General features: G+C 37.7%; 1 protein-coding gene across 5 annotated transcripts in view; it reads right to left on the bottom strand.

Annotated features, from left to right (window-relative positions):
- Positions 1-23,335, bottom strand: part of VPS13B (vacuolar protein sorting 13 homolog B (yeast)) — a 631,834-nt gene that overhangs the window by 189,397 nt on the left and 419,102 nt on the right. For all 5 annotated transcript variants that reach the window (XM_005879267.2, XM_005879266.2, XM_014550205.1 and 2 more), the window contains exons 33-34: positions 18,861-19,548; positions 675-812 (exon numbers count right to left, since the gene is read on the bottom strand). In XM_005879267.2, the coding sequence (XP_005879329.1) occupies positions 675-812; positions 18,861-19,548 (826 nt within the window). The remainder of the gene's footprint in view (positions 1-674; positions 813-18,860; positions 19,549-23,335) is intronic.

The following is a 23,335-nucleotide window of genomic DNA, read 5'->3' as shown; positions in this document are numbered from 1 at the left end:
GAGCAGGCCTAAGCCAGCAGGTCGTTATCTGCCAAGGGGTCCCAGACTGCGAGAGGGCACAGGCCGGGCTGGGGGCCCCCCCCCCCCCCCCCCCCCCGAGTGCACAAATTTTTGTGCACCGGGCCTCTAGTACTTTTATATCTGTGTCTCTTTAAAACTGAGTATTAATATATTTCAAGTACTTTGCTAAGCTTTTGAAATAAATGAATTTATGTATCTAACCAAATCTGTGTATACTATGTATACTTATGTATGTATATCATGTATGTTATCACCCATCCATTAACTCACCCACACACCTACCCACCCACCCATCTACCTACCTATCCATCTATTTTATTCTCTTCACTTACAGGCAAGGGGATCAAATGCTTAGGGTCACAGAGTTAATTAGTAGAAAGGATAGAAATAAAATCTTGGGTCTTTGGCCTCCAGTCAATACTCTTTAATTGTTAACTACATTATGTCAGACTAAAGGTAAGTTTTAATGCATATTAATATTTGCCGTTTGACCTCTATAATGGGCAGCCTGAGAACAGCACACTTCCGGAAAACTAATGAACTATTCATTTTCGGCACCGTATATTAAGATTACTAACAAACCCTATGTACATGTTCATATACTCCCATGAAAAAAAAAAGAGTACATGCATTTTGTATTATGACTTTCTTACCTGGTCCATTAAGAAAGTCTTTAATTTGTAGCATTACCAGGGAAGGTGGAATACCACTTTTGCTGTCTATTTCTCCAGGCACCGTCTGCAGCCAAACTGTGCAGTAATCAAGGGCTTCAGGCAGAGTCTTCCCAGGATCTGAAGTGACAAAATTGAAACGAAAAATGTCAATTACATCACAAACGTCTCATTTTGGTGCCAGACTCAGCTGACAGAGAGGGGGGAAAGCCTGGTTAATTATTTATGTAACCTTCATTGGTTCATCTGTATACATAGAGAATACTCATTTGTAACACAAGTGTTTGCATGGAGAAAGAGCAGCTCTCTTTGCACAAGGTGAAAGGATAAAACCATGTTTTCCAGAACCAGGCCCAAAGGAAAAGACATTTCAAATCTTAACTAATACCCTCTTTGAGTGAAGGTAAAGTTTCTGTACGCTGAGCTGCTGACCGTTAACAGTTGAACAGTTGTATTTCTTTTTTTTTTTTTAAACGGGATGTTGGAAACAAATTAAAGAAAAAGTGCAACCTTTTCAGCTTAAAAAAGCATCTACATGTTCAAAGCAGCAGTGGATTAGTACTACTTAAGGGTTATTTGATCTGTTTCAGAGTGTTACTGACATTACAATCACTTTTTACTGCTAGGCTTTTGAAGTTAACTTCAGTAGCTTTCCCATAACCTTCTTTAATGATAAAAATTGGTCGATCTTTTAATAGTCCCAATTATAACTAAAATTGGACTTTTTCTGGTTTAAGTTTTTCTATTAAGTACAGTGTATTTTTTAAAAACTTTTTTCTCGTTAATATTGCATATAGTTTTTAAAAGCATTTTTTTTTTTTTTTTTTTTAGCAAACGGATGGCAAACGGAATTTTCTTTTTAATGTTTAGCAAGCCAGTTTTTATTGAAATAGCTCTTTAAATAAAAACAACTGTTGTGTCTTGGCATACAATGCAGTAGGCTTTTTAAAAACTTCTAAATATTCACAGTTTTTCTTTAGTTTCAAGATTGTTTTACTCTCTGTGTTTTAATGGCCTCTGAATGTCAATTTTATAGGGATGTTCTTGCCATAGAGTCCATCTATTCCATTTTCAGTTGATTTGAAATGTGTTATTAAAGTGTTATTTATTTTAGGTTTTATTGATTGGATGGCTTTCAAGAATAGCATTTACATACAGTGTATTATATTCAACATATGGCTATACAGTATTACTGTCATATGTGAACTGGGCATATAAATTCTGCCTTGGAATTTGTATTTCCTGACCTTATCATGTGATCCTTATGAAATTTGGCATATGAACCTTTATGTGATTTCAAAGAAAATACTGAAAGCAATTGATCGTGACGTTAGATCTATGTGGTAAAGATCAAACACTAAACTAGTGCATTCTTCTCTTTTTATATGATCAGTGAATTTAAAGCAGTGAGAATATGCATAGTAGATCCATTACATAGTAACACTATACTATTCTCTCTTTTAAATATAATGGTCAAGTCTGGGGAAAGGATGTCAAATCTCTGTTGTTGGGAGGATCTACAATGAGTCTGGAGGAGCTATGGACCTGCCAGGACCTGAGTGTCTATTTCTAGGGCCTCACCCATGTAGCCATCAAGAAGCTGTTATTATGAAGTAAGTGGTACTGTGTCAGACCTATACAAGACATAATTCTTAATTTTGAAGAAAACACAGTCAAGAGAGAGAACAATAATCTAACAGAGAAAACAGAAATCAGATGTAAGTATGTAACTAACTAAATAATGAACAGAGATGAATTCAATTGATGTAGAAATATTATGTGTAAGAAACTGGCAAGTAAAACTCATACTGTTAAGTAAAACAAGCTATAGGAATCAGATATCCAAACTTGTCTGAGAGAATAGGGATATCATTAATATAGAGCATTCATATAAACAACGGATATTAATAGAAAAATGGGTAGAAGATAGATAAGCAATTATTAAACGAAGAAAATTAATAAATAAACAACAATAAACATTTAAAAATATAAACATTAAGAGAAATTCAATCTTAGCAATAATCAAAGAAAATATTTTTTAGTAAGTAGGCCTATCAGATAGGCCAAGACTAAAAAAATCGATAATGTCTGTGTAATACACATATATGTGCGATAGAAAACAGAAAGCAAGAAACAAACAAAAACCCTTATGGACACAGACAACAGTATGGTGGTTACTAGAGAGGAAGGGGGAAGAATCTTTAGGATGATCCTAAGCACATATATGAACCTAGAATTTATTCAGAGCTGAAAAAAATAGGACAACACAGCATTTATAAAAATTAAAATAAAGGGGAGAGAAAAAAGCACTTCAAGGTTATGTGATGTCCTGCCTTCATCAAGGTATAGACTCGGGGAACAGCAAAGTATGATAATGTGAGTGAGCGTTTTACAAGCAGGGGAGGTGGGCCTCATGCAGATTGCTTCTCTTTCAGTAGAAGTTGGAGGACCTGCATCTGGCACCCAGCCTAGGAATCTGCATTAGGGCAATTACAGGACGATATGACTTAGACAGAAAATAAACAAACTGGCAATAGACTAGGAATAAAGAAAATGGAAAAGTCTAGGAAATGTATACAAGGAAGCCAAAATTTCAATGACTATTACCCAACAAAATATTACTGGCTTAATGATATTGTTGGTTTAATTACTACACAACCAGTTTAGAAGTACAGCTGTACTTACAGGGCTGATAGAAAAGAACTGAAATTAGGAACATCCAGGAAAGTAAAGGTTGCATGGTTGATGAATACTGAATGTTTGACAAGGCTGGTGGCCACTCTCCAATTTTTGGTTAAAATCTCCACTCTGAATATTCCTGTAGTCATTGTGGTTATAGGAAGCAGCAGTAGTAAGAGAAAGATATGTCAAAATCCCAGTCACTGTTTAGTCCCTTATACTCTAATGGCTAGATAATGAGGGTATGACTACTAGACTTCCGTTACTGTCTTCAATTTAACTTCTGAATTCCATTATCGGGCCTAGAAAATAGGATTCGTATTACACATCCCTCAGGGTCAATATAGCTGGGAAAGCACCAGATAAACTAAGATTAAAGGAGCCTGTGAATATAATATAAATGGAGTGACAAATAGGGAGACTGTTTCGCTGGAAGCTCCTTCAGACTTTGCTAGTTTTCTTTTCATACTTTGCAAACACATATTTATTTGAATACAGGAAGCTCTTAAAATTAATAAGCTTCTCCTAATGTTGATGAGCACATTTATCTCTAAGCCTAAAAAGTAGGAGAAAACCACATCTTATTGGGAGTAACAGACTGTGGGAAATGGGTCAGAAACATGACAAATTGCTCATAGCCATAAATCTTGTTCAAAGTCAGCTAGAATTCACTTCAATAAGAAAAACAAATATTATAACTTATAATATTTGTTTTTCTTCTGATTTGACCTGGCCTCCAAAAAAAAAAAAAAGAAAAAAAAAGATAGTTCATCATATCCTGCCACAAGAAACAACCAAAGATAAGATTCAGAAAGTCTCAAGTCCATTTCCAGATGGATCAGGTATTGTTGGCTTTCACAGATAGGTGCGTCAGATTGTATTCTTCATGCTTGCAGATTACTTTGTTCTTCTTCCCAAAACCTTCATCTTACTTAACTGCTTGGAAGGTCTTCCTCTGAATCTGATTCTTTAGAGCTGCTCATTATTATTATTATTTTTAACCCCTAGCAAATATTCAGAGTTAAGTATGTCTTTGCTTAACATCTGAATTAATAAAATATAATGTGACTCATTGTGCCCAACTCAAAACAAAACTTTGAAAATGAACTAGTTTATTTTCTTTGCAATCTTATACTTAACATAAAATTTTATTTTCCACACTGATACAGAATAGCTGAATGCTACAGATTTTGTCGGCTTTATTATTAACTCTGCTTTGTTCTACTATGTGGCAGGATAATCCTTTTCCATAACTAAGTTGAAAGTTTACTAAGATGCCAATGAGAAGACATTTCCCCACAGATTTTAGTGGTAATTTTCTCATTTTAAGTTTGATATAACACTGAATATATAATGAAGTCCAATTACTTTTACACCAGATACTTCTAAGTGTTACCTACCATGCAGACAAAAAGTTTTAAATTCTTTTGCCAGGTGAATAAAGAACTTTGAACTTTAAAAAGCCTAGTGCCATAAGAATCTGTTCATTTGAAAGCTACATATCATTATAAAGTGGACTAGAGTGAGCTCTACACCAACATAATTTTCTCCCTCATTTGCCCCTTTCTCACAGTAACTTGATTAACCACAGGTTTATAAGGAGTTGATACTCCGTGCCTCTGTCTGCCTTCTCTTGGGCACTTTTGTGTTCAAGAACCTCTCTATGAGTGGATTGGTTAACACGTTAAGTGCCCAGCCTGTTTTGTCTTCCGGACTGAAAGTATAGTGTCAGTCATTTGTGACTGACTGGGTGCTTAATGTGTTAAGGACGGGCAGGAAGAGAGGTTAGCCCAATAGTTATTTTCTCTGACAGTTCCAGGCAAAGTTTCTATTGTAGAAAATGCAAGAAACTATAGTCACAATAATGGTTTTTGATCCTTGGATTTAATTTTCACATGATACTCTTGTCTTTTACATTTCTGTGAAAAATTGGTGCTAACTTAAATGTCAAGAAAACAGAATTTTCCTATGGTGGAGAGTTCTTGCAACCTGGTGTTTCTGGAAAAAATCTTAATTGAAATTTGGGGGATGAGTCTGAAAAATAAACTTCTGATTAATTGGGTTGTGGTGTGCCTCATTTTAACCATGTTTTCTTCCCCAAGTGAATGGTTTGTCATCTTACTCCTGGTATGAGCTTCTTGCTGTATTAAACAGATCTTGCTGCTGCTTGCAATCCTGGGTAATAAAATCTTGCGCAATATTATCAACAACTTTTGGAATTACATCATGCTTTAATTTCCAATCCTATGGATGCTAATGTTAGCATTTCGATGATATATAATTAAAACTGTTCCCTAAACTACTATCGCAGATTTACATTTCAGTAGCTTTCTGCTTTGATGTCTTATAGCATTGAGTTTTCTTTCTGTTAGTAGAGGATAAAAATATCGCAAATTTATCAGAAGCATAAAATTAATGCTTATATGATGCAGCACTGCAAATAGCCTCAAGATTTACTTGTCTCCATTTTATTGGTTCTAGAAAGTCCAGAAGGATCTACTGTGTGTGTGTGTGTGTTTAATGACAGACTAAGTTCTTTATAAATTTTGGATATTAAGCCCTTATCAGATGTATCATTGGCAAATATGTTCTCCCATTCAGTGGTTTGTCTTCTCATTTTGTTGATGGTTTCCTTTGCTGTGCAAAAACTTTTTAGTTTGATGCAGTCTCATTTATTTATTTTTAATTTTGTTTCCCTTGCCCAAAGAGATATATAAGGAAAAATATCACTACGAGAAATGTCTGAGATTTTACTGCCTATGCTTTCTTCCAGAATTATTATGGCTCAACACTAAAAAACAAACAAAAAAACCCCCAATCCAATTAAAAAACGGACAAAGGACGTGAATAGATACTTCTCCAAAGAAGACATACAAATGGCCAATAGACGTATGAAAAGATGCTCAAAGTCACTAGTCATCAGAGAGATGCAAATTAAAAACACAATAAGATATCACCATCACACCTGTCAGAATGGCTACCATCAATAAATCAACAAACTACTGCTGACCAGGATGTGGAGAAAAGGGAACCCTCATGCACGGTTGGTGGGAATGCAGACTGGTACAGCCACAGTGGAAACCAGTATGCAGTTAGCTCAAAAAATTAAAAATAGAACTGTCTTATGACCCAGAGATTCCACTTCTAGGAATATATGTGAAGAAACCTGAAACACTTACTTGAAAGAATATAAGCACCTGTATGTTTATTGCAGTGTTATTTACAACTGCTGAGATTTGGGAGCAGCCCAAGTATCCATTAGTAAATGAATAGATAAAAAAGCTGTGGTATATTTACACAATGGAATACTACTCAGCCGTAAAATAGAAGGAAATCTTACCTTTTGTGACAACACGGATGGACCTGGATATTATGCTAAGTGAAATAAGCCAGTCAGAGAAAGACAAGTACCATATGATTTTACTTATATGTGGAATTTAATGAACAAAATAAACCAACAAATACAATAGTAACAGACTCATAGATACAGAGAACAGACTGATAGCTGTCAGAGGGGAGGAGGGGCCTGGGTGAAAAGGTGAAGAAGTAAAGGGTTTAAGCAATCCTCCCCCGCCCCCCCAAACAAAAAACAAGAAACAACCCTCACAGACAGACAACAGTATTGTGATTACCAGAGGGAAATGCGGTGGGGGAAGGTAGGAGAAGGTAAAGGGGGGATAAGTGATGATGGAAAGAAATATGACTTGAAGTGATGAACACACAATATAATATACAGATAATGTATTGTACCTCTTAAACCCATATAATTTTACTAACCAATATCTTAATAAATTTAATTAAAAATAAAAAGTGACAGACTATATATTTTATTCACTTTTCTGCGAAGTCTTCAATGGCCTATAATTATGGGTTACAAACATCCTGAAGTCTGTCACAGCGAGTGAGCCCAGGCCTGTCCCAGGCTGCCACAGAACCAAAGTGGCATCTATGGCTGCTTAGGAAGACAGGGTCTCTGTGGCCTGAGGCACAGGGCTGTCATGTTTATAAAACAGCATTAAGTGACTTCTGATGGACTCTTGAGGGACAACATGGAAGAGGCTTGAGAAATAGCCTGTCACTGACCCAGGACTTACTGAAATCAGAATTAGTTCATGGAGCTTTCTCACATTTTGTTCCAGAGGAGAGTTTATGTCAGTTTATAACAGGATAAAATGGAGGGTAATGAGAACAACATGAACTCTGAAGGCAGACAGACCTGGGTGTAAGTCCTGACTCCTTGAAATGGGTGAGTTTAACCTGAACACTGCTGAGTTCCAGTTTCTTTGTTTGCAGAATGGGAATAATAAACTAAACTGCAGGGCTGTTGTATTAGATAATATGTGTAATGTGTCCTATGGGGCATATCATACTAGGAGTCCAATAAACAGTCACTATTTTGTTTCTTAAACTCAAACTCTAAACAAAATAGGAGTGTGTGGTAGGCCTTTCAAGCAGCTACTCTTCCTAGTTTTTGTTTTTGTCTTTTGAGTTTGAAAAGTTTTTTTCATTACTGATCTAAAATAAGAGGAATACAAAAGGTAAAAGATAAAAATCTTTGCTTATTAGTGAAAATTATACCCAATTTTGATCTGAAAAATAGTAAGCATATTTAATTTTTAAAATAATAATTGAGATTTGAAATACTAGCTAATATACTTACTTCCCTATAATACGCCTAGCTAGGAGAAATTATAGACTTGACAACGTCCCTGCACTTTGGTTTTGATTAATTACCAAAACTAGTCTTACCCTCTTTCCCATCCCTTAGAAATATTTGGCCCACATACAGGAAGTAAATCCTCTGCCAGGAAGTAAATGATCTGCAAGCCAAAGTAGACTTCTTCCCATATTTTTAAACTAGAAGTTAGAGACTCCTTTACAAAAGGATCTGGGTATACCAACCTTTATACAAATAGATCAAAATGACACTTTAAAATAATTTGTAAAAACACATGGTGAGTGCATGAGGACTGCAATTTCACACCCCTTCTCTCCTTCCTTCTTCCTTCCTTTTTTTCAGGAAGAGCAAGCAGAGTCCACAGCTGGCCAGAGCAGGTGGTGAGAAACTACTTGACAAGGAATCAGGGTAGAAGGTGAGATTCCCTACTTCCCTCCTTCTCTCCCACTTGATTGACAAGATGATGCTAACCAGCAGGTAATATATGAAATAGCATTTCAACAAATTCTTTTTAATTTGTCTTCTATGCTGCTCCGTGCAGGAGGCAGCCAATCAATGATTCTCTCTCATCATCGATTTTTCTCTCTCTCTCTCCTTCTCCCTTCCTCTCTGGAAAAAAATAAATGACCTAGCCAGTGGGGGAAACTAATGTATGGGGAAGGGTATTGAGATGAAAATCAGTAATTTTTACTTTTAGTCTTGGCTGTAATACTCTTGGCTTTTTAATGCAAATGATATCTTTTTTATGATATCTTTCCTATTTGGTTGTTTTCATGTTAAATTCAAATGTGGGTTTCTGATGTTTTGCAGGACAACATCTGATTAAATTCAGTACACGTGAATACAGGGTGCTGTCTAGTAAAGAAATGTAATCATATACACCCAAGGAAGATCAACTTAATCCCAACTCTAAGCCTATTCTTTTCTCTGAGCGAAGTCAGTTCTGTAATATCAAAGCCAAACCTGTGGCTTTAAGTAATTCCTCCCATTTTCATTCATTTTAAGTAAATATTAGTTAAAATGGGTGTCAAAAAGGCCAGGACACTAATCTTTTCCTCATGTCCAAAAGGGAAGGTCTATTAAGCTCTCCCTTCTACTACTACTAATTCCAGAAGTCCCAAGTTACTGCTGAAGAACGTTTCATAGTTCCAAGGCATTGCATAAATATTGTCTCATTTGGAGCTCAGATTAAACTATAAAAAACAGATATTATTATACCCATTTTAGAGATAAGAAAACTAAAACACCAAAAAATTTAGTTATTTGCATAAAAAAGCCAAGAGTATTACAGCCAAGACTAAAAGTAAAAATTACTGATTTTCATCTCAATACCCTTCCCCATACATTAGTTTCCCCCACTGGCTAGGTCATTTATTTTTTTCCAGAGAGGAAGGGAGAGGGGGAGAGAGAGAGAGAGAGAAAAATCGACGATGAGAGAGAATCATAGATTGGCTGCCTCCTGCACACCCACCACTGAGAATGGAGCCTATAACCTGGGCATGTGCCCTGACCCTGACTGGGAGTCGAACCATGACCTCTTAGCTCATTGGTTGACACTCAACCACTGAACCACATTGGCTGGGCTGGGTCACTTCTTATTTAACTTTCTCAGCACAATTCTCGTTGAGTGCCTCTCATTTAATAGACCTACTTACTTGCTATTCCTGTCAAAGTAATACTTTCATTTCACATTATAGGTCAGCAAGAAATGTTCCCAGCAGCTAAATTTTCAGATAAATGTTCAAGTTATGATCATTATGACGGTAAAGTCACAGGTTAATGCTAAGCCTTTCCAGGGACATTAGCAAAACCTTTAATTCTAAAGAGACATGTAACTCAATCCTTCTCTTAAAGTCACAATAACTAAATGAAATCAAGATATGATTTATGAGGTGTAAGAAGCCAGTTTATGATTTTCCAACTGTTGGTTTACTCAAATGTCTTTGGCACATTTTCTGCAGACCTAATTCACAAAAGAGTAAAGAAGTCAATTACTGTAACTGCAATTTTTAAAATTACACAATAGCAATGATTGCACTGAAGTGATGTGAATTATTTTTGCTATTAGAACCACTATTTTAAAACTGGATTGAAGATATTAACAATGATGATAAAAGCAACAATAGTAATAGTAACATTCTTGAGCCCTGTGCAACACACTTAGCCACGAGCTCTATATACATTATTTAATCCTTTCAGCAACTTTAGGAGGTTGCTGTCAGTATTATCCCCATATTAGAGATCAGGAACTGAGGTTTAGAGAAGTTAAATAACTTGCCCATGGTTACACAGCTATAAGTAGCAGAGATGGGATTAGAACCCAGGACTGAATGACTCCAAAGTGAGCTCTAAAAAAAAACAAAAACCAAAAAACCCCACAGTGAGCTCGATTCTATTCCATGTTTGCCTCTTAATTGGACCTGAAGTCATAGCTGTAACATTTAGAAAACTCATATTTCTCAGTATGATAAATTCTAATCAACTTTAATTTCTGTATTTTAGTTTTCCTGATGCTTGAAAAATTATAATAAGGTAGAGAAGTTGCAAGAGGGCAGAAGCATTATTTTCAAATCGATTTGTTAGTTCCTAGAACACATTAATGGGTAATAAGATACTGGGCTGACGGACTGTGTACTAAGGAAGCAGAGGGGTTAGTTAAATTCCGCCAGGATGGTTCAATTCCTTCACAATTGACCAGATGGCACAGTCATTTCTTCAAAAACAAACAAAAGCTCTAAACAAACAAGAAGAAAAATGACTTTTTGAGGCTGCCTTGGGCTGCATAGTCAAGATATGAGGCAATTTCCAATCTGGACTCTATTACCTCAAACAAAACAAATACCAATTTTTAAATATTTATAAACACAACTAATACGATTATGTTAAAAACAACTACATACATCTTTATTTAAATGAGAATTGCCAATAACCCAGCTGCTGCACATGGGCGTGCTGGCAGACCTCGCTTCGGGCAGAGGTTGCTCCAGGTGAGGAGGGCAGGGAAAAGCCTATTGGCACATTATTTCAATATTTTAGAAAGAAACCTGTTAACTCACAGTTGTATTATCTAACTGAACTAGGTGGAAAACCACTTATGGGTTATTAATATTAATAGCCACAAAAGAAATTCAAGTTGATAACTTAGTCTTTAATCTGTCATTTTTTAAATCATGGAGAGTAAAACAAAGCCCCCCCCCCCACACACACACACACAGGTATCACTGGCATAATTTAAGATAACTAAATTGTGCAGATTGGGGATTATGCTTTATCACTGAAAATTATAAGCAACTCATCATTCTTATTACACTTCAGGTTTCTAAAACAGATATAGCTATAGGTATAAACACAGACTATCATCTATTCTGGGTAGCTATTCATAGTAAATTTAGGTTTTTTAATATATGTATATAAATTGTATATAACACACATATATGTATATATGTCAAGTCACATGTGCTGAGAAGGCAACATGACAGGAGGGACAATGAGTTTCACAGAATTTCCTCTTCTAACTCGATTTTATAATACATGAAAGAGTATCCCTAAGGAACACATAGAGAAAACACCACTGCCACCCTCTGAGTATTTGGGCATGTTCTTTGTGTAATGGTGACATGGGCAGAATCAAGTTAATGCTGACAACTCCCTGAAAGCAGTAATTATTCATTATAATACATTTAACTGATCTGTGCTTATAGATGTAAAGATATTAAAGTATCACTTTTGAGGGGAAATCCTGTATTAAGTTTCTCAGAAAGCCATGTGTTGGCTAATGGACTAGGAAATATTTTTATTATTTTAAATTGCAGGATTTCTGGTGCCAGGCAAAATTGAAATAAGTTCACTGCAGCCTAACTCTCATGTTGCTTACAAGTAAAACCTTGAAAAAAATACAAAAACAAATACCTGAGAACTCAGAAAAGTAAACAAGAATAATGCAGATTTGGGAAGGGCCTCAAAATTGCAGATATGACCCATATAGTGGTGAGTTTCCCATTTTCTTTTTTTGTTTGTTTTGTTTTGTTGTGTTAATCCTCACCCAATGATATTTTTCTCATTGATTTTTTTAGAGAGTGGAAGAGAGAGAAGGTAGAGCAAGAGGAGGGAGAGAGAGAGAGAGTGTGAAACATTGATGTGAGAGAGACACATTAATTGGTTACCTCCCGCATGCACCTCAACCAGGGTTGGGGATCGAACCTGCTACCCAGGTACGTGCCCTGGACCAGGAATCAAACACTCAGTCCTTCGGTGTGCCACTGAGCCACCGCCAGGGCCCATTTATTTTTGTTCTGTTTTTCATCTTCTCTCTTATTACTTTGACTCGAGAGTGAGTCCTAAGTTGTGGTGCCCAGTGATGGCAAGAACAGTAAAAAATCCAAGAGAGCTACTTTTCTTTTATTGTTCTCTCCTAATTTTGCCGCAAGGTGGCCGCGCGCGCGCGCGCGCGTGTGTGTGTGTGTGTGTGTGTGTAACAGATAGGGCAGTGGCTATCATGTGGTGGCAGTGACAAGCGTTTAAGACATTAGCAGGTGTTATAACTATGTTTCATGAGGTAAAGGTAAACACACTTGGAAATGAATGGAAATATAGTTCTCAGAAAAGAAACAAATGGCAAAAAAGAACCAAATGGAAATTTCAGAACTGAGAAATTCAACAGAAATTATCCAATATAAAGAACAGAGATAAAAAGAAAAAACCAAAGGAGGCTCAGTGATCAGCGGGATAATATAAAATAGTTTAACATTGGAGTCCCCAAAGCAGAGAAATATTGGTGCAGAAAAACATTTAAAGAAATAATAGCCAAAAGGTTCCTAAATTTAATTTGAAAACATGTATTTACAGAGTCCAGCTCAGAGAACCTCAAACAGGATAAACTCAAAAAAATCAAGCCCAGACACATCATAATCAAGCTGCAGAAAACCTAAAATAAAGAAAAAAATCTTGAAAGCAGACAGAGAAAATAACATATTACATACATGGAAATAATAATAGGAATTAACATGGATTTCTCTTTAGAAACAACAGAGGATAAAAGACAGTGGAACACACAGTATCTCTGAAGTGCTGAAAGTCATGACAATCCAGAATTCCATTCCAGCAAAAATACCTTTCAGGAATGATAGAGAGAAAATAATACTCTCAGATCATAGAAAACTAAAAGAATTCCTTGTCAGAAGGCTTGCTCTAAAAGAAATGCTAAAGGGAGTTCTTAGTGCTGAAGGAAAATATAACAGGAAAACTTGGCATTTGAGAAATGAAGGAAGAGCTCTGTACAAGGAAAAAATAAAATATCGACTAGTTTTTGCCCTGTCTGGGAGGCTCCGTTGGTTGCAGCTTTGTCCCGTACACCAAAAGGTTGTGGGTTCAATTCCTGGCCAGGGCACATGACTAGGTTTCAGGTTCGATCCCTGGTTGAGGCAGGTGCGGGAGGCAACTGATAAACGTTTCTGTCTCACATCGCTGTTTTTCTGTCTCTCTTCTCCTTTCTCTCTCTCTAACATCAATAAAAACATATGTTCAGGTGAGGATTAAATATACCAGTATATATAAATAAAAAAATATATACTAGTTTTTCCTGTTTTAGTTCTTTAAAATATGTAACACTATTGAAACAAAGATCAAAATTTATCTGATAGAGTCTTCAATATATGCAGACACAGTCTACATGATAATTAAAATGTAAGTGGCAAAGGATAGGAAATCTATATGATTGTAAGGCTTCCACATTTTCCTTGAAGCGGTAAAATGTAACCAATAAATAGAATAAAAGATTAGGCATGTTAATTGGAAACTCCAGAGTGACCAGTAAGAACTGAGAAATTCAACAGAAATTATCCAATATAAAGAACAGAGATAAAAAGAAAAAACCAAAGGAGGCTCAGTGATCAGCGGGATAATATAAAATAGTTTAACATTGGAGTCCCCAAAGCAGAGAAATATTGGTGCAGAAAAACATTTAAAGAAATAATAGCCAAAAGGTTCCTAAATTTAATTTGAAAACATGTATTTACAGAGTCCAGCTCAGAGAACCTCAAACAGGATAAACTCAAAAAAATCAAGCCCAGACACATCATAATCAAGCTGCAGAAAACCTAAAATAAAGAAAAAAATCTTGAAAGCAGACAGAGAAAATAACATATTACATACATGGAAATAATAATAGGAATTAACATGGATTTCTCTTTAGAAACAACAGAGGATAAAAGACAGTGGAACACACAGTATCTCTGAAGTGCTGAAAGTCATGACAATCCAGAATTCCATTCCAGCAAAAATACCTTTCAGGAATGATAGAGAGAAAATAATACTCTCAGATCATAGAAAACTAAAAGAATTCCTTGTCAGAAGGCTTGCTCTAAAAGAAATGCTAAAGGGAGTTCTTAGTGCTGAAGGAAAATATAACAGGGAAACTTGGCATTTGAGAAATGAAGGAAGAGCTCTGTACAAGGAAAAAATAAAATATCGACTAGTTTTTGCCCTGTCTGGGAGGCTCCGTTGGTTGCAGCTTTGTCCCGTACACCAAAAGGTTGTGGGTTCAATTCCTGGCCAGGGCACATGACTAGGTTTCAGGTTCGATCCCTGGTTGAGGCAGGTGCGGGAGGCAACTGATAAACGTTTCTGTCTCACATCGCTGTTTTTCTGTCTCTCTTCTCCTTTCTCTCTCTCTAACATCAATAAAAACATATGTTCAGGTGAGGATTAAATATACCAGTATATATAAATAAAAAAAATATATACTAGTTTTTCCTGTTTTAGTTCTTTAAAATATGTAACACTATTGAAACAAAGATCAAAATTTATCTGATAGAGTCTTCAATATATGCAGACACAGTCTACATGATAATTAAAATGTAAGTGGCAAAGGATAGGAAATCTATATGATTGTAAGGCTTCCACATTTTCCTTGAAGCGGTAAAATGTAACCAATAAATAGAATAAAAGATTAGGCATGTTAATTGGAAACTCCAGAGTGACCAGTAAAATATATTACAAAGAAATAAAGCCAAAAAACAGATAAAGTAAATAGAATGCTAAAAATTATTCTGAATTACAGCCAGAGCTCAATCTACAAATAATTTAGAAAAAATAATTTGAAGAGCAGTCCTATTTCATTCCTCTGTATCCAAGCAGTTTTTCTTACTCCATCATTAGCATACAAATGATACTAAGCTTTTCCAAATTGCTTCTCTGGCACAGCCTACCATGGTCATGAAGTTCCATATTCTGCTAAACTTTAATCATTAATCATAATTAGTATAAAATTATTAAGTCATGTCTGACATACTCAATTGGGGCAATCACTGAGATGCACATATATGTTAAAACTGCTATTGGCTGGCTGCCACTTGAGTTACCTTATGGAAAAGGATTAATTTTAGTATCAAGGGAGAAAGTGCAGTAAGTCCTCCCTTAGTGTCATCCATAGATTCTGTGACTTTAAGAAAGACAACATACAATGAAACCAATTTTACAGGCTAATTGATATGAATGAGAGTTAAGTTCCTACAGTATCTCATCAGTGTTATAAAAATATGATGTTGAATGAAATGACGTTATTTGAGGACCTGATGTATGAACACTGCAGAAAGACACATGCTATACACTTTCATTTTTAACTTATGATGACTTTTCTTTGACCATTCTCCGAAAGCTAGTGTCATGGTGATTGATGCCCCTTTTTGTCTTTCCAATTAAGACACTGCAATGCCTCCTTCACTTTAGAATCCAGAAATGGAATAGGTCCCTTCCATTTCCAGCTCCTCCTTCCCAAAATTGTTAACATTATATTCATTCATATTTTTCTCTTTTTTCTTACCCACATGGGCTATTTCAGGGCTTCAAAAGAATACTGGACATGGAACAGTGCTTTCTGATCAAGAAGGAAAGTGCTACATGAAGTGTTTCTAGATAATGAAATTGATAATGGGACTTGAGTAATTCATTCAAGTAAGCAATTTAAAATAGAAATTCTCCAGATAAGTTATTTTAAAAAATAACTTCATTAGCATTTAATAAAATGTATGTATTTAAAACACTGAATAAATTAATTAGTGCTCCACTGGAATATCAAAAGAAAATATGCATTTTTAAAAGAAGTCAAAATAAATTTTAATCTGATAGGGTAATGGCTTACACATATCCACTCTGAGGCGAAAGCAGTATACTTTATTTTTAGAAAGGTGAGTGTGGGGAGATGACTTCCAAATTACTGACTGATCAAACTTTAGAATTGTAATGGGCCTTGTTAATATCTAGAATAGCCGTCACATTTTACAGACAAGGAAACAGAAACCCAAAGAAGTGAACTGCCTGGCTAAGATCACTTGCTAGTTAATGGCAGGGCCAATATTATTATTATGGGCTTTTTGCTTCCCAGTTTAGCCAACTTTCTACTATAGAATAACAGGTAAGCAGTAGCAGCACACATTCATGAGGACCTACTACTTGCTGGACTCAATGATAAGTACTTTCATGAATTACCTTCTTTCAATTTCACGACCACTCTATGAGGTAGGCACACACCTTTGTAAGTGACAGAGTTAGAATCTGAACTCGGGTGTGTCATACTACCAAGAGAAGGTCTACAGTGTAGCCACGTCATGGGCACATTTAACACATACAAGTTCACCAGATAAAACACTTGCATGGTCGGAAGTGGGACACTGGAGGCTGAGAATTGTGACTGTCACCTTTCTCTCCACTCTAGGGATCCAGACAGGCTGTGTGACCAGACTCAAAAGTCCAGCGAATCTTGGCTTTGAATTTTAGCTGTTTATTGCTAGGTTTGTAATCTTGGACAAGTTACTTAGCTTCTCGAAATTTTAGTTTCCTTCTCTGTAAGATGGGAATATAACATTTCCCTTAGAGTTGTGATAAAGACTAAATGAGATCATGCATGTAGAGCAGCTGGTACAATGCCTGGCACAGACTGAATACTCAATAAATGCCAGTTCCATTTTTAAGCCATTATATTTTAACTACTTTCTTTCTGATAAATTTCTCCAAATTGCTAAATGCATTTTTAAGAAACATGATAATTTAAATAGATACTAGTACATAACATGTAAGCCTTTTCCCTCCCACGTGTAGTTCCCTGTACTGACTGGCCCATAACCTTCATTCTAAGCTCCCTCTACTGAAATTGGGGTCCATGCCAGCCTACACACAAGGACTTTTTAAAAACAAAATGTACTTCATTATTTTGACCTAGGAACTGATTCAAATGTACATCTTTGATATGAGCCCTGATAACTTTGCTGAATCTAGTATAAATATATCTTTGTAGAGACCACTGAATCACCCACCTATAAAGAGACTACAGCTGAAAGAACTTAAGGAGGAGCTTGGAATGAAGTTTCATTCTCCATATCCTGCACCGAGTTTTGGGCGAGTTTTGGCCAATGCTAAGCAAGTATCAGGTATACAGGCATAAGTCTCTGAATCACATAACATCAACTACCTCACTCCACTCTCATTCCAGTTCCCCTGAAATGCCTACTACACTGTAGACCTCAGTAAAGGAGAACATGTTTGAGGAAGGGAGGCAGTGGTTGCTGGTACATGTTTAACAACTGGCCCTCAGAAAAGGAAAGCTGATTGACAGCATTTGCCAATATCTGTGGCATAAATACTCTCATTATGGCTGACTTAAACTACCAGTGGTTCAACTACTCTGTCTTTCAAAGTACCAAATGTAGCAATTGGCCCTTGCGAGCCAATGGGAGCCAGAGGCAGCACCAGGCTGTCTGAAAGGTAACCCTAGGTTACTCCGGGCAGCAACTAGCCCGTCACCCTGTCAAAAGCAAGGACTTGCACTGCACTTGCAAGGGCTCCTTTGACCTTACTTCCTTGGGCTGAATCCTGATCCTCACACCTGTCACCATGGTTCTCCTAATGCCAAGCATGAACCACCAGACTGGACGAACTCTTCAAATGCCCACTGCCGGCCTCCATCTTCCAGATGGAACCACCTGACAGCAATAAAATGCCTGAGTCAGACCTGAGCTTGGTAGGGTCCTCTTCCAATACCACGTTTTAGGTGGCTCAGCCACCTTCTCCAGTCTTTCTGGCCAAATAGCTAACTCTACATTGTTATTTAAGCCCTTGTTACTTAACAGCCAGTATGTCTTCAATCTAAATCACTGATCACTTGCCTAATTTCAACCAACAGGTGTCAGAAGTTCAGTAAAATTATTATAATATATTAGAATGTTTTCTGGTTATAAGAAAGGTATGGATGGGGCAACAAGAGCCAGTTGGCCAACACCACTAATACATGAGTTTTGTATTTGTATACAAATCTTTAAATCATCTGAGTTTAAAAATAAACCTTCTCTAACACATTTATTATTATGCTGATATAGCAAGATGATTAGATCAAAATACCAAAACAATAAATGCCATTTTCTAAGGTTCTTTTTTTTACCTGGATAGCTGCACTTACATGGAAAATACAGCTACAGGCCATTACTATGAAAAAAACAAAACAACCCTTTACTACCCAATCACTGGAAATTGTCAAGCATTTCTATAGCCCAGAAAGAAACCTGTTTCATTTAGCTTCTGGAAAAAAAAAGAAGAAGAAAAAAAGAATATTCAGAGGCACAGTAAGGACATGAGGGTTTACACCTTGATACATTTCAAACACTTACTTAAACATGATTCAGTTGTAGGACATGAACTTTCCAAATTACATATTCTGTAAAGAAGTCTTGTCTGGACTGCCAGCTGATCAATCTTGAAAGTGGGAATAAAACTTAATATATAATAGCAGTTTTTATCACTCCAGTGAAGTTGAAGGCTCTTACCTGTACATTTGTAATCGGAGGCTACCCCTTTAAGCACAGCATCAAAAATGGTCATTTCCACTCGCTGCTTCCGGTGGTGACAACTCAGAAGCAAAGATGGCTGGGAGACAATGACGTGTAAAAGGGGTTCTAGCTGCAAATTGCCGGCCCCTCTTCGTCCCGGCTGCCGAACGATAGTTACACCGAGTGCCTGTCTCGCAGATGACCTTGTGGTTGCATGAAGACTTTCAAGAGAGATGGCCCCTATTTTTTCCCCTGAGGGAAACGGCACATTGCTGCTTAAGAGATCTTCTGCTGTGACTGTGGAAATACATGCCTCACTGGATTTAGTAACATCTGAATCATCTTCTGGGAGATTTAATGAGCTCTTGCCTGTTTTTTCATTATCCTTCTGTTCTTGTGATTTCGATTTGGGTAAGGCCGTGCAGGAATATGTCATTAGTGAGATCCTACTTGCAGTAATAAATATGTCAAAGGGGATGAAATTTAGGTTTTTCACAATGGATGACTGGTGAGAGGGACGGGCGATGCGGTGCTGACTGGTACCACTGTGTTGCTCTATTTGCACTATTCTGATTTTAACACTGTCACTGCCAATGCCACTGTCCTGGGCACCACTGCACCGAGATGAGGTGTCAGCCACGCTCCCATCAAATGTATCCATTTTTTTCTGTTCTTGCTTAGAGATCTGTAAGGAAAAACATGAAAACATTTTCAGCTAGTTACATTCCAAGTGTTATTATATAAAGGATGTTATATAAACATGCTTAGAAAATGGTAGTCTAGTGTAACTTATAACATAATAATCATAAAAACAAATGAGGAGCCCATTCAAAAAGTTATTCATATTAAAATGCCAAGGAAATATGTGAGAAAAAGCATCAAATTTGCATTTCTAACATTAAAATACACTTTTGAGTGTCCGACTTTCTTTCTTTGGACTAAAAAAAAGTCGTATATAGAAAACATGCCTCTTTAAAGAATTAGTATTCTTTACAGTGATTTCCCAAGTAGTACAATAAACTGTTTCCAAATCGTGATTACTGTTGGTTGAAATTACACGTTAGGTAATAGTTTACACTGTTTACCCTTGTCATTATAAAACTGATTTATAGGTTTCTGGATAGTAAGAAAGATAGGGAAAAGTTATGAAAGACAAAGAAAAGTAAACTAAGATAAATGTATGCCATTCAAAATGTTTATTTTGCTCTACGATATGACTTGAAACAGTGTAAATGTAAGTGATCAAATAAAGTGTAAGCAATTAAAGCCCTTGAAGGTGGATTTTTCTTGGTGCACAAAAGACTACTCATCCTCAGAGCCTTCCATCAAGGACACGCTCTGAGAACAGAACCACCTGGCGGTGGCAGCAGTGATGGCCACCCGGGCAGCACAGCTCCAAGACCTTGCGTTTGGTCCTTTGTTCCACTTTCTTCGGGATCCCAACCATCAGTCTGCTATATGCTGTTTGGAAGCTAGATGTTTCACTTTCTTTTCCATCGAAGTAACCATGGAAAATCCGAGGAAAACCCCAATCCTCCCAACCCCCCTCATATCACCAAACAAAACCAATGGTAACACTTTAGTGCATTTCCTCCCAGTTTTTTGCCTACCTGTGCAAAGGTTCCTCTCACCCCTTTATGGTTGACATTATACTGCAGAGACAACTTTTGTAACCCAATGTTTTTCCAAGCTAATATACTCTTCATAAATGCCACTTTGAAAGGCTGCACAATATTTCATTTTGTGTTAGAAACAAGTTATTCAACCATTCCCACATAATCAGACATTCAAGTTTTTAATTTTTGACAACAAACATCTCTGACAAACATCGAATACTATTTCCTCAGGACAGGCTCCTAGAAGTAGAATTGCTAGGTAAATAAAATGGTAAGAAAAGTTTAAGGTTATAGAATATTGCCAACACCATTCTAATTTAATATTACTACTGGTAATGGAAAAAATTTCCTCAAAGTACTGGGTATTGCTTATCTTTCTTTTAACAGGCTCTTCCTTAATGGTATTCATAAATATAATACCATTTTTCCACATGCTACAAATTATTATAAGTTGCTTGTGAAAATGTTAAAGGGTTGTTAAGTCAAGACAACAATGTCAGAGTCATTAAATTTTTTCAAATAATACTTGTTTATTGATTTTGAAATTGTTGAGGGAGATACAGATTATTGTTAGAAAAATCCAGCATGAGCTATTTGAAACAAAAACAATTTCCCCCTGTTCTTTGAAGAGACGAGTTTGTATAAACCACTCTATGGATGCCTTGCTGTTCCCAGGTCGGGAGTGGCCCTTCTGAGCTGGCTGTAGCTGGCACACATTTAATATCCACCAATACGCATAACAAACGACACTTGTCTCAGAATTGTTCTCTCCTTCTTGGTGATTTTACTTTACTAATGCTTCTTTTTAAGGATGTATTTGCTCTTAAAAATGTTTTGTTGTGGCAGTATCAGATCCTATTAAACCAATTTATAGGCTCTGGAGTCACAGATGTGGGGTCAAGTCCAACACTTTCTAATTGTATGAGTTCAGACAAATTACAAACTTCTCTAAGGCTACATAACCTCATCTGTAAAACAGGGATAAAAAAATCCTATCTCAAAGGGTTAGTCTGATGATTCAGAGAGCTGATGTAGCTAACGAGGTCAGTCACAGTGCCTGGCATATAGTAAATACCCCCAAGTGGGCAGCTGTTATGTTTCTGTCTCTTTACCAGATGGAGGACTGCTAAATGGACTGGGACATATAATTTCACTTCTGGCCATCACTAAGGAGCTGGTGCAGTGCTGGGCACACTGATGAGAGGATCCATAAATGTTTGATGATATGTGAGTTTCTGATAAAATATTAAATTATTAAATATTAATGAGAAAAACTGCACTGCAGATTATAAATGAATGTTAATATGTAAATACTAGAGGCCCGGTGTATGACATTAGTCATTGGGGTGGGGAGGTTGGGGGTCCCTCATCCTGGCCTGCACCCTCTCGCAGGCCGGGACCCTCGGGGGGATGTCGAGTCCTTAGCACTGCCATGAAGGCAGGAGAGGCTCCCACTGCCACCGCTATGCTCACCAGCCGTGAGCCCAGCTTCTGGCTTAGCAGTGCTCCCACTGTGGGAGCACACTGACCACCAGGGGGCAGCTCCTGCGTTGAGTGTCTGCCCCCTGGTGGTCAGTGTGCATCATAGAGACTGGTCATTCCGCAGTTCGGTTGATTTGCATATTAGCCTTTTAATATATATATAACTCTAATATGCAAATAGACTGCATGGCAGAACAACTGAACAACCGGTCGCTATGATGTGCCCTGACCACCAGGGGGCACGTGCGGAACATGGTGGGCATTGGCAGTAGGTGGCAGAGCGTGGAACATGGTGGGTGTTGGCTGCAGAGGGATGGTGGAGCAGGTAAGCAGGGGCGCCAGACGAAGCCGGGACGCCGGTTGCTGTCATTAGGGTGAGCCTCTGGTGGTTACTGAAAATTCTCTGCTGTTGTGCACCATGGTCCTGCCCGGCGCTCACACCTGCTGTCAGCTCCCGGCGCTGGCCCCAATTGCTGGGTGCCGTCAGCAGGTGCGAGCGGTGGCTGCTGGCCCTGATTCCCCCCTCAGGGCTTCTCCACCTCCTCCTGCTCCTGAGGGGCTATCTGGGCAGCCGCCGCTGCTCTCACCCGCTGCTGGCGCCGGCCCCAATCGCTCTGCACCATCAGCGGGTGCAAGTGGGGCTGGTTCCGTCAATGCATGGGAGCAGAGGCAGCAGCAGTGGGGACCGGGGGCCATAGCGGGGGCGCAGAGGATGGGCCAAGACCCGCCCCTGTGCCCACCGCAGCCTCGCGACCCACAGTTCCTTTCAAGGTGCATGAATTCGTGCACTGGGTCCCTAGTTTAGGATATGTGGGAACAGCTTTCTCCATGTACTGTACTCTTTATGGTCTTTCCAGACATATTCATGGGCTCTTTCCTGACCTGCATCCTCCACCTTGTGGACTGATTGCACTTCAAGCAACCATCCCAGCCTCAGCTGGGTCCTCATCTTCATACAAGACATTAGTACCCAACTGCCAGAGTTGCTGCAGCGTTAAATGAGTTAATGTACTGAACACAAGTACTAGGCACTCAAAAAGGCTATGTGAAAAAAGGAGTCCCTTGCTTTGCGAAGACTTCTTTAACCCTTCCAGATGATGCCAGTCTCTCCAGCTTCTATGCTTTTAACACAAACTGATATTGTGACAGAACTTTTTACACTGTGTTTTGTCTCAGAGAGCTTGAGTAATTAAAGGTAAAAGTAAAATACCACTGAGCTCTGGCCAGTGTGGCTCGGTTGGTTGAAGCATGGTCTCATACACCAAAAGGTTGCAGTTTCAAGTTCGATCCCTGGGTGGAGTGTGTACAAGAGGCACAATGGATGTTTCTCTTTCAAACTGATGTTTCTCTCTCTCAATCAACCTCTCTCTCTCT

This window comes from Myotis brandtii, unplaced genomic scaffold (genome assembly GCF_000412655.1).
Source record: "Myotis brandtii unplaced genomic scaffold, ASM41265v1 scaffold59, whole genome shotgun sequence".
Classification (NCBI taxonomy): domain Eukaryota; kingdom Metazoa; phylum Chordata; class Mammalia; order Chiroptera; family Vespertilionidae; genus Myotis; species Myotis brandtii.
This window is presented reverse-complemented; position numbering and strand designations above follow the sequence as displayed.